This window comes from Scyliorhinus canicula, chromosome 12 (genome assembly GCF_902713615.1).
Source record: "Scyliorhinus canicula chromosome 12, sScyCan1.1, whole genome shotgun sequence".
Classification (NCBI taxonomy): Eukaryota; Metazoa; Chordata; class Chondrichthyes; order Carcharhiniformes; family Scyliorhinidae; genus Scyliorhinus; species Scyliorhinus canicula.
Window position 1 is genome coordinate 124414332 of NC_052157.1, and position 12164 is coordinate 124426495.

The following is a 12164-nucleotide window of genomic DNA, read 5'->3' on the forward strand; positions in this document are numbered from 1 at the left end:
AAGATCTTGTTTACTCTGTTAGTTTATTGACTGGAACCAATCATCATTTTGCAAGGAACCCAGCAGTGCGTGCTCATGTGATCTGCACAGGGCTATTAGAAGGTTAAGTAAATGGAAGTATCTGATTCCTTCTTCCAGAATGCTTTAACATTGCCAGGAGGCTGTCATGAGCACTGGCGGAGAGATAGGTAAGGCACAAGACATTAGCACTGGCGAAGAGATAGATAAGGCACGAGTATATAAAAGGGTTTCCAAAAATACAGCTCTCTTAATAGTGATATTGTAGTGCCCAGGATTTGGTGTATTTTCTCCCTTTATTGGGCGGATTTACCGGCCACCCCAGCAAGTGATTTTTGGCGGCAGAGGTGGCCCGACAGTCGGATCTACCGGTCCCGCCATTGAGCATCCTATCGCCGCCGGGAAACCCATGCACCGGCTTGGGACCGGAATGTTCCGCCGGCGGTTAATCCTGCCCAAAGTGGCCATTGTGTCCTCATTGTACTCCTGATATATGAAGAGATTGACTAAAAGTTGTGTTTTAATTTCTTTTGAGAGAGCTTGAGCACGGCACCCCTGGCACCATTCTGCCAGGACTACAAATTGGCAGACTGCCCTTACACTTTTGTTCCCTGCCCACCTCATCCCAATGATTTTAATAGAGAATAAAATTCTCTATTGACCCAACACTGCTGGTGGTGGGCTAGATTAAAATTTTTCCACTTATATGTATTTCTTCATGGCAGACATAATTCTAATAAATCTATACCATCATCTTTCTGAGGCCTTAATAATCTTCCTGCAATGTGGAGCCCCATAATGCACACAAATCTCTAGCAGAGGTCTTATTACAGCTGTATATAGAATTAGCATTATCTCCTGGCTTTTAAGTTCTATAATTCTTGTGAAAAGAGCTAAAAGGTTGCCACCGCACCAACCTGAGATGGTTCCTTTAATATCCTGTGAACTACGTGCCTAAGTTTCACAGCATGGTAGTGTCGTGGTAATGTCACTGGACTAGTAATCCAAGGCACAGAGTAAATATTCTGGAATCATGGATTCAAATCCCATCAGAACTGCTGTTGGAATTTAAATTTAATTAATTAATTTGTAATGGTGACTATGCAACTATCATTGATTGTTGTAAAAACCCATCTGGTTCACCAATGTCCTTTAGGGAAGGGAATCTGCCTACGTGTCTACATGCTTACATGGTCTGACCTACATGATTCCTGATCCACAGCAATGTGGTTGACTCTTATCATAGAATTTGCAGTGCAGAAGGAGGCCATTCAGCCCATCGAGTCTGCACCGGCTGTTGGAAAGAGCACCCTACCCAAGGTCAACACCTCCACCTTATCCCCATAACCCAGTAACCCCACCCAGCACTAAGGCCAATTTTGGACACTAAGGGCAATTTATCATGGCCAATCCACCTAATCTGCACATCTTTGGACTGTGGGGGGGAACCGGAGCACCCGGAGGAAACCCACGCATACACAGGGAGGATGTGCAGACTCCGCACAGACAGTGACCCAAGCCGGAATCAAACCTGGGACCCTGGAGCTGTGAAGCAATTGTACTATCCATAAGGCTACCGTGCCGCCCTGTAAAATGGCCTACGAGCCACTCAGTTCAAGGGCAATTAGGGATGGGCAACAACTGCTGGCCTTACCCCACATCACATGAAAGCAGAAAGAAAAACAAAACTTCCAGTCAGAGTCTGTTCTCAGCTGCGTTTTGGTCAAAATGCTACACCTCACACAAATTTGTATTAAATTGTATGTCACGTTTTAGGCCTTTTCACACCACCACCCCTCTACTTTAACAATAATACCTCGTAACTACCTTTTTCTTCTGAAGAATTAATTATACCTCCTATTTTGGTATTGTAAGCCTGCTTGTTCTTGTTTATTCCCTATCTATCCCTTGTTTTCCCTCTTTTCTTTCTGCTGTTATATTTTTTGATCCATGGATGTTTAATGTGCCTGTGATCTTAAGCCAAAGCAGCCTTCACCTTTAACTCAAACAGGAAGATCCAGAAGCCTGTGCTGTTTTAGATTGGCATCAGTGATGATTGATGTGGCTGCTGGCCATTGAATGGGCCTAAAAGGCAGTGCACTACCAAGTAACAGGTGGCGATAGGACCTATTCCCACTGAAATGGTTCAGAGACTTAAAGAGCTTTCAGTTTCCCTTTTGGAATCTAAGGGAGAAAAGCTCTCTTTTTTCCGCTGTTTTCTCCAGAAATAACGAGCAAATTCTCACCAAACGGCCATTGTGGGAATCAACTCTCTCTCTGCAGTGAAGACTGATGCAAACAGAGACCAGAACTCTCTCTGCAACAGGCTGTTACAAAGCCTGGAAAATCTGTAAGATATTGCTAACTGCAAGGAAGATCACTACAGGCTATAAATCACAGACTTTAAACATGCCCATAATTTGAAGAAAATGTACTGAAGAACTCATCATCTGAAGCAAGGACTCAGCTTTTGACCCTAACCCTTATTATTTTACCCCTTTCCACTCCTCTGTCTGTCTTATGCGTGGGTAGAGGGTGTGACAGTTAAAGAGGGAGTCGGGCATTAGCTTGACATTAAGCAACTCTCTTCACTGCATTTGTCACATTTGTCCTAGTTATAAGTAAACAGTAATTGTGTTTAAACTTACAAACCTGGTGACTGTAATTATTGGACGGCCAAAGGCCAAAGACTTTGGGTATTTTAATCAGAATTATTGGTTAATTCACTTGTGCTGTGACTCTGGGTCCTGTGGGGCTGGAATTGACCGTGCACTAGCCCAGAGTGTTGTAACAGCATCATCCATAAATTTGAACACAAGTTAGGCATACATCCAAATCATTGATATACTCAGTGAACAGAAATGACTCCAGAATAGGAAATTGTGGCACACTGCAACCCACTTCCAACCACTCTGATAAACTGTTTTTAACTAGTGCTTTACATTTTCCACCTACTAATCATTTTTAATTTGGTTTGGTGTCCTCCCTTTAATTCTATGCTGGAAACTCTCTTGTGGCATCTTATTAATGGCTTTTCTATATTTTGCATACACTAGATATGCTGCATTTCTCCATCTACCATGTCTGTCACCTGATCAAAGAATTCTGAGCACAATTATCCATTTTGAAATCTGTGCTGCTTATTTTTATTCCCTTTTCATTTCAATGGTAATTTCATCTTAATTAAAGATGCTCTTTCCCTCCCACAGGTATCAAGCTAACTGGCCTTTGATTATCCAAATTAACTGTTTCCCTTTTTAAAACCGGGTACTATATTGCTACTCTCCAGTCCTCAGACCTATACCCACGGTCAAAGGAGCTCTGAAACTATGGGCAGGAATTTCCTTCCCCCATGGCTGCAGAGGCAGCTCACCATCGGTAGCCTGCAGGATCTTCCAGTCCCGTCAATGTCTACGGTATTTTGCATGACTTGTCCGTCCCGTCACTGGGGAACCCGCCATGGAGTAGTCACTTTTGGTGGGAGCAGAGACATCCCTTTCCCCAAACAACAGCCAATATTAAGTAACTATGAGCTAAATCCAGCATATAATTACTACACCCAAGTTAAGATGGCCACGTCTGGGGAATAGTCCTCAGGTTCAGTGAAGGCGGAAAATGGCGATTTGTCTAAAGGCGTGATTTAGCGACCCCGTTGCGCCCAGCGTGGATCTGGGAGAAATGAGTGAATCGCGCGCAAGTCCAAAATCGGGTTTTGTGTCGGGTTGGTCGTGAGTCACCCAACTCGCTCTGCCCAGCGCGATCTGGATCTCGTCCTCGCTGGTTGATACAGAATGACTAAATACCCGGACACTAGATTCACCATGTCCCCGGGACTCAACTGCCTGGGAGACCTCGCTAGAGTGCCGTATAGTACTGGCCCACACAAACGTGGACCAATCATAACATCACCTGGAGGGAGTCTCCCAGCCCATTGCAGCCACCAAGAAACACCTGCTACATGTGCCGTTCAGCAGACTTTAACTTGAGTCCACTGAATTGTACCCTAAATCTGCAACTACTCCACTTCTAATGTCAGCTGTCTCTCCCCCTCTCCTAGTGTCCTACAGTTATACGATTTATTTCCCTTTGGTGTTATCCACCATGTGGAATGGGCTTTTGGCAAGTAAGTGTCAATTTCCTGGGCCGGGATTCTACCGTACCCGGCGGGGGTCCCTGCATCTTTAGGGGCCAAGCCCTCACATTGAGGGGCTAGGCCCGTGCCAGAGTGGTCCCCGCACTGCCGCCTGGCATGAACGACCTTTGGCGCCACACCAGCCGGGGCCGAAAGGACTTCGCCGGCCGGCGTAAGTCCGCACATGCGCCGGAGCTTCAGCGGCTGCTGACGTCATCCCCGCGCATGCGCTGGGGCGGAAGAAAGAGTGCCCCCATGGCACAGGGCAGCCCGCCGATCGGTGGGCCCCGACAGCGGGCCAGGCACTGTGGGGGAATCCCCCGGGGTCAGATCACCCCACGCCCCCCCCCCCCCCCCCCCCCCCCCCCCCAGGACCCCGGCGCCTGCCCGCGCTGCCAATCCCACCGGTCAGGTAGGTGGTTTAATCCACGCCGGTGGGAGAGGCTTGTTAGTGGCGGGACTTCGGCCCATCGCGGGCCAGAGAATCGCCGTGGGGGGCCCGCCGACCGGCGCTGCGCGATTCCCGCCCCCGTCGAATCTCGCGTGGCGGAGAATCCGGGACACGGCGGGGGCGGGATTGACACCGGCCCTGGGCGATTCTCCGACCCGGCGGGGGGTTGGAGAATCCCACCCCTGATCTCTCCACTTTGAAGTTACCGCATGTATAGCCCATTGTTTTCTCAAGTTATATATGTAAAATACTTGTTTTGCACTGATAGGCGAATTTACATCTCTTCATTTCTCCAGGCGTCTGCCTCTAATCAACTCCCTGTTTTACTTTGTTTTTTAATCTTAATTTTCCCACATGTTTACCAAATCAGGGAAAGAAATCTGCTCTCCTCATCTAGTCGGCCTACATGTGACTCCAGACCCACAGAAATGTGCTTGACTCTTCAGCGCCCTTTGAAATGGACTAGCCATCCACGCAGTCCAAGGGCAACAAATTCTTTCCTGGCTAGCGATGCCCACATCCCATGCATGGAGTTCATAAATTCATCCTGTTTCTACGTGCATTTCCTCCGGGTGTTCTGGTTTCCTCCCACAGTCCAAAGATGCGCAGGATACGTGGATTGGCAATGGTAAATTGTCCCTTGGTATCCAAAGGTTAGGTGCATTTACAGGGAAGGGGGGGAGTGGGCCTGGTTGGGGGTGCTCTTTCAGAAGGTCGGTGCAGGCTCGATGGGCCAAATGGCCTCCTTCTGCACTTCAGTGATTCTATTAATTTTTTTAAATTGTGCATATGTCATGTGAACAAGCATTTGAAGATCATATTTCCAACAGCGCTTATTACTCAGTTTTAAAATGCAGTCAGCTACTCTAGATTATAAATAGGTCAAATATGGATGGTTGCTAATTTATTCAGCAACATACCATCTGGGAAACACTTGTTCATGTATTATTTGGAGGAAGAGGAGTCGGGTGAGACAGAAGCATTCATGATTCTTGGGAGGTGAGGAATCATTATCTGAAGAGGTTACCTAAGAACGAAAGGGCTTTCCTGACCCTAGCAGAGGACCAGTAGCTTCACGCTTCACAGGCAGGAGGGTAGTCTGAGAATTACACTAACTGCTGCAACTTGCAACCAGATTGTAAAATTGGCACAGTATTGCCAGGAACAGTGAAGGTCACCAACTCCTTGAACTCTAATTCCTTTATTTAATCTTGGTGTTTGCAAGGGGCTACTGGTGACACGAGCAACATGCGTCACCAGTGCATTCAGCAAGTCACTGGTGCCTTATTTGCCAGAGCCAATCATTACATTTTCTTTACTTAGAGATCCCAGAGATAAACAGAGCCAAGCAATGTGGTTCTTTAGAATGACTGGATTTCTCAACAACCAGGCCCTTCATTCAGAACTGACTAAGTTGCACTATCATTGTTTGAACAGGACAATCAGGGCAATCCAGGCCTCCAGCACCACCTTAAACACTTTACATTCTATTCACCATGTCTATTATTTCCAGTAGCAACAGGATTTTAAAAAAGTTGCTGAAAGACATGGCTGAGGAGCCAGGGGAGGCATTGTTAGGATTATTGCAGGACATAATAGGTAGCTTCTGAGGGGTCCTTATTAATCTGAAGTGTTAATTCTGTTTCTCTCCACAGATTCTGTCTGACCTGCTTAATATTTCCAGAATTCTCTGTTTTTGTTTCACATTTGAAATGAAAAATGAAATGAAAATTGCTTATTGTCACGAGTAGGCTTCAATGAAGTTACTGTGAAAAGCCCCTAGTCACCACATTCCGGTGCCTGTTCAGGGAGGCTGGTACAGGAATTGAACCGTGCTGCTGGCCTGCCTTGGACTGCTTTAAAGCCAGCGATTTAGCCCTGTGTTAAACAGCCTCTATCCACCATCTGTAGTCATTTGCTTTAGAATAACTAATGAGTTTAGCCACATGAGGAGTACTTGGTGTGGGCTTCCACAATGTATTGATGTAATTGGAGTGAAAAAATAAAATGAACTGAAAATCGCTTATTGTCACGAGTAGGCTTCAATTGAAGTTACTGTGAAAAGCCCCTAGTCGCCACATTCCGGCGCCTGTTCGGGGAGGCTGTTACGGGAATCAAACGGTGCTGCTGGCTTGCCTTGGTCTGCTTTCAAAGCCAGCGATTTAGCCCAGTGAGCTAAACAGCCCCTAAACAACCCAGTCAGCCCAGTGAGCTAAACAACCCCCTGTGCCCATGCACAGATCAGCAAGTCCAGGAGAAGGAACATGTTAGGCCTGGCACAGGATTATGTTGCCATCTTTTCTGATATGGCAACACATCTACACCAGTCTGAGTTTCCCCCCCACCTTCTCTCCACTGAAGAGAACACACAACCCAGAAAACAGGCAAGGATCATTGACCGCGAATAAAAGTGCTGCAGGGTAACTGGTGGCCATGCCCTTGAATTTGAGAGGCACTTTGGTCCTCTTGTTGACATTGAATGGCCCTCAACTCACAGGCCCTTGCTACGGGGCCTGAAGTAGGAAGAAGCACCAGTTTAGGAAGCTGGACACAATGATGCTAACTGATAATAAACATATACTTGTCTTCTTGTGACTATAACAGTAGATGCTGTGTATGGTCAATATTGTAGGACTGCTAATTTATTTCAGATGATGGGGAAGGTGGTGAGAGGCTATGAAAGGAGTGGAAATTGGAAGCATTCTTGAAGTGTTCATGAGAATGATTTGTCAATCGAGATTTTGTGAATGGCTCATGTGACTAACACATAGACCTCTGACACCTCGGCCTCTTCTGGCATAATTCTGCATGTCATCTTGTGTGGCAGTACCTGAAAAGAATGTAATGAAGCATAGATCAGTATGCTACAATATTTACCTATCTCCTAACGCCTCTCCCTATCCTTGCAATATGTGCTCTTTGAAGGAGTCAATGTTGTAAGTACCCTTTCCCCACAATCTTATCGGTCGCAAAATCTACTCACGGTTAAATCCAAAATAGAATTGCAATAGTGTCATGTGAGAGTACCTTTAAGAAATGGGTGTTTAAGAAATGTACTTTTAAGAAATGGGTGTTTATCAGTGACGTCAGAGTGTGGGAGGACCTGGGTTGTCTGTCAGCTTTTTACTTTCATTTTAGGCTGTTTGCTGCAGGGTGTGTTTTAGTTTTGTTTTCAGTGTTGGAGCTGAAGCCAGACAAAGCAGGTGTACTGCTGATCTCTCTGCCATGAAAAGACTATCTCTTGATCATTTGGTGAATTCAGAATTCTGAATGTTCTCAGTAGTGAATGTAAACCTAATGTGCTTCAGTTAAAAGGTATTTCTTTTGTCTTCTGGATGTTGTTTGGGAAGTTATTAAGGATTACTTAGTGTTGTATTCTTTGGGGGTTGTATTTGAATTAATGGTTGCTAAGATGTTCACTGTATGTTTTTAAAAGGTTAACTTGAGTTCATAGAATAATCATTGTTTTGCTTTAAAAAATACTTTTCAATTTCTGCTGTACCACACCTGTAGAGTGGGCCGTGTGCTCCCCATACCACAATCTATTAAAAGTTGTGGGTCAGGTGAACTCCATGATACAATTTGGGGTGCTCTAAACCCTGGCCCTTCTCTAAACCCTGGCCCATAACAATAGTCCCAGATGACCATAGTCTGCTTTCTCCTTTGGTGGTTTATCCTGAGGATCACCACACCTCGGTTGAGGAGCATGGTTGAGGAGGCAGGGCCTTCATGAATAACCGCAGCTGGTACTGGTATTGACCCCCATGCTGTTGGCCTTGCTCCTCTTCACAAACCAGCTGTCCTGCCAACTGAGCTAAACTGGCCCCCTTCTTAAATGCTGTCTTTTCGATCCACACCAGAAACAGGAAGGATTATCTGCCAATGACTGCTATGTGAAACAAATCTGATGTGTTTATTAATATATATTGTGTTTTCCTTAGTCCATGTGTCGGACCAATCGTTCAACTGTTGGTGGGTATTTCTTGGCCGGGAGGAACATGCAATGGTACACAGTGAGTAACGCTTATTTTATTGATTTACTTTATTCATCAACATTTTCTTAAATTATAGAAAACGACAATGCTGTAAACCTGAAATCCTAAAGAAACAAATACATTTAAAAAAAATTTTTTAGAGTATCCAATTTTTTTTCCAATTAAGGGACAATTTAGTGTGGCCAATCCACCTACCCTGCACATCTTTGGGTTTGTGGGGGTGAGACCCATGCAGACATGGGGAGAATGTGCAAAACAAATCAATTTTAATCCGCAACTGGATCATTGTTGGACAATGGACCTCAAATGGATGGTGAGACACAGATTACATGCCAAAATACAGATGATTGTGATTGATTAATCCATGGTTAAAAGACTGTAAACAACAGTAACTAAGATTTAAGGCTAACAACCCTCAACTAGACCTCATTTAGATGGCAGTTGAATGGATTGGTGTTTCTGAGCTGAAAGTTCACTGTGCTAACTTATTTTGATGCCTTTTATAGGTTAAAGAAAAATACTTTTTAATATCCAAGACTCCATACCTGCAGCAGAAGGTAGCTTTATTATTTTAAAACTCATTCAGTCTCTTTCTTGAATTCCCCTCCAGGTTGGAACCTCACTCTTTGCTAGTAACATCGGAAGCGGACATTTTGTTGGTTTAGCAGGCACAGGAGCAGCAAACGGCTTGGCTGTTGGTGGCTTTGAGTGGAACGTAAGTGTGTTAACGCTTTGAAGCATTATAGGAATCCTGATCAGCGTTCCTTTGGATTCCAATTTTTTCCCAAGTTGGCCATCCTTTGTATCATCACTACAGCTTGACACATTAGATGTGTATTCTCCTAATGGGGGACACAGTGAGCGCGGTTCAACCCAAAATTTCTAGGTGTCCTTTTGGCAAATTTAGTGGGATGTTTCTCGCCGGCCTTTTGGGTGAGATCCATAATGGTATTCACACCCGTGCCACCCGGTGGAACTCAGAGGGGTGGAACTCGGGGGAGCTGGTGGCCACCATCACCACTCTATGGGACGGGTAAGGGTTGGTGCCCAATGCCCCCTCCTCCTGGTCGGTGCCCATAGGGCCCCAGGGTTCACCTTGGGGTGGAGAGGCAGCAGATTTGAGCTCCAGCTGTCCCTGCATCATCTGGCTGACCAAATTGTGCCCCAGAAGCCTGACCATTAACATGACCCATCGGGGTGCGTGTATCTGCGCTGCTGGAGGATGGGGATGACAGTTGTGACGCGATTCCGATGTGGTCTCCTGGGGGCTGGAGAGGGTGCCACCGGGATGCGCCGATACCGTCGGCTAGAGGACCTGTGGGAGAATGGACACGTGGTCAGTGGGAGAGATGGGTCGGTCAGTAAGGCAATAACAAATCATATTTGACAGGTCCTCCGGGTGGGGCCTGGTAGTTTCTCACCCCTGCGGCATCCACCAGATTCCATGTTGGTGACTGCCCTGTCCTCAGTCACACCTGTCACTTCCAGGTGCCCGCTCCTCAAAGGTGCTGAGGATCCTGATGTCTGGCACACCACCGCCAGTCTGGGCCCTCTCTCAGCGATTTCCTGAGGAGATAGAGAGGGGACTTTGTTAGCCACACACGTGGTTCAAGTGGTGGGAGGGGGGGTGTGAAGGAAGGATTGAGGGACCCTTGGATAACATCACTGCACATCATCAGTGTTTTCAAGCTCCCAGGAAGGTGAATATTATTTCCTTCAGACTACCAATAATTAAATACATTAATGGTCCCAAACCCCAGGATTCTGACATATTATTGCTTGCATATCTCAGTGACGAGGTGTGTTACAGTCTCCAGATCTATAGCAAGCAGGCACATTACAATCTTAGGATCAGTTGTGCCTCAGAGACGTCTGTATCACTAGTATTTACTGACCCTGAATCGAGGTATTTGTTGCCCATGGGCCAGCATATCAATTGGATGAGACATGTTTGATAACATTTTATTAAAGTTTGTCGTTGATACCTCTCTCACTTCCAGTTTTCAGAATTCCTCTCTGTATCAGCCATTCTTTCTCTATCTTATCTATACTCCTATGGTCGATGCTCCTCTGAACCTGAACTTTTGCCTGCTTAAGATTCAAAACTGTTCTTACCTCCCTGCCTATTGGTGAAGTCAAGGCTCATTGGGTTGTCTCCTACTCTAATTCATTCTTTACCTGGAACCACCGCATTCCTCACTCCTCCTTTCATTTTGCAAGGTTCAAACATTGAGAAACTCAAGAATGTTATCACCTGACTACTATAGCTCCTTACGGACCTCATCATCTCTTATGCCCATTTCCAACTTTGTTGTGTTTCATATTCTACGCCCTTCGCCCGGGTCTCACATTAACGAATGGAGAAACAGGTTGCACTGTATAACTTTGAGATTTGCCTTCCACAGGCGCTGTTTGTTGTGTTGCTCCTCGGTTGGCTCTTTGTCCCAGTCTATTTGACAGCTGGGGTGAGTATGAGATTCCATTTCCATTGGCCTGTTCTGGTATTTATGTCATACAATTTATAGACATAGACATAGAATTTACAGTGCAGAAGGAGGCCATTCGGCCCATCGAGTCTATCCACAATGCTACCGTGCATGCTTCCAGATGATGAGTGGGTTTATTCAACACACTTTGACACACAGTATCCTGGAGCTGGATTCAAACACGGGGATCCCAGTGATGCAAGGATACTTTATCCATCACACTGTGGTGTCCAGTGCCCTGCAGTTGGATACAACCCTGGATGTCACTAGTGGAGGTAACATTGAGTTTGGGTGACAGTGTAAAATGGGTGATGAAATGGTAATACCAATTCATCTGCCTGTCATACATCTCTGATGGATTTTATTTCCATTGACTTCAATCAATATTACTCGTACACTATCAGCCAAAGTCCAATTGGTTTCCCACATACCAAATATCATGTGACCAGCAGTTCCAATTTATGTCTTCAGAAAACATTCTTATCTGTCAGATCTTTATAAACAAATATTTGTCTACATGGATTCAGCAGGAAGTAACTTGTAGATGAAAATATTTGCCCATTATTTGACTTCCTCTGTCCTTTCCCAGGTCATCACTATGCCTCAGTACCTAATGAAAAGGTTTGGAGGAAACCGAATCAGACTCTACCTCTCCCTTATCTCTCTCTTTCTATATATATTTACCAAGATTTCGGTAAGTGTCTCCTCATATTCATCATTTCATTCAATGTTTCCTTGACTGTCTCTTCATTCAAAGGGCCACTGAAAGTGAAACCTGCCCATTAAAAGATCACCTATGGGGAAATTTCTTGTTTAACGATCCCCAATGGGCAATCTCCACCTATAAAGGGTGCTTCATGGCCAAGCACCCTTTTTACTGGTCCTCATGGGAAGTTTAAAAAAAATAAATTTAGAGTACCCAATTCATTTTTTCCAATTAAGGGGCAATTTAGCATGGTCAATCCACCTAGCCTGCACAACTTTGGGTTGTGGGGGTGAAACCCACGCAAACACAGGGAGTATCTGCAAACTCCGCATGGTCAGTGACCCAAAGCCGGGATTGAAACTGGGACCTCGTGTCG

At 45.4% G+C, this 12164-nt stretch overlaps 1 protein-coding gene across 1 annotated transcript in view; it reads left to right on the plus strand.

Annotated features, from left to right (window-relative positions):
• The window catches only part of LOC119974501 (sodium/glucose cotransporter 2-like), a 58724-nt gene that overhangs the window by 15947 nt on the left and 30613 nt on the right, over positions 1–12164 (plus strand). Inside the window, exons 2-5 of the mRNA XM_038813440.1 lie at positions 8543–8614; positions 9207–9311; positions 11002–11061; positions 11672–11776. Coding sequence (XP_038669368.1) covers positions 8546–8614; positions 9207–9311; positions 11002–11061; positions 11672–11776 — 339 coding nt within the window. The 5' untranslated portion in view covers positions 8543–8545. The remainder of the gene's footprint in view (positions 1–8542; positions 8615–9206; positions 9312–11001; positions 11062–11671; positions 11777–12164) is intronic.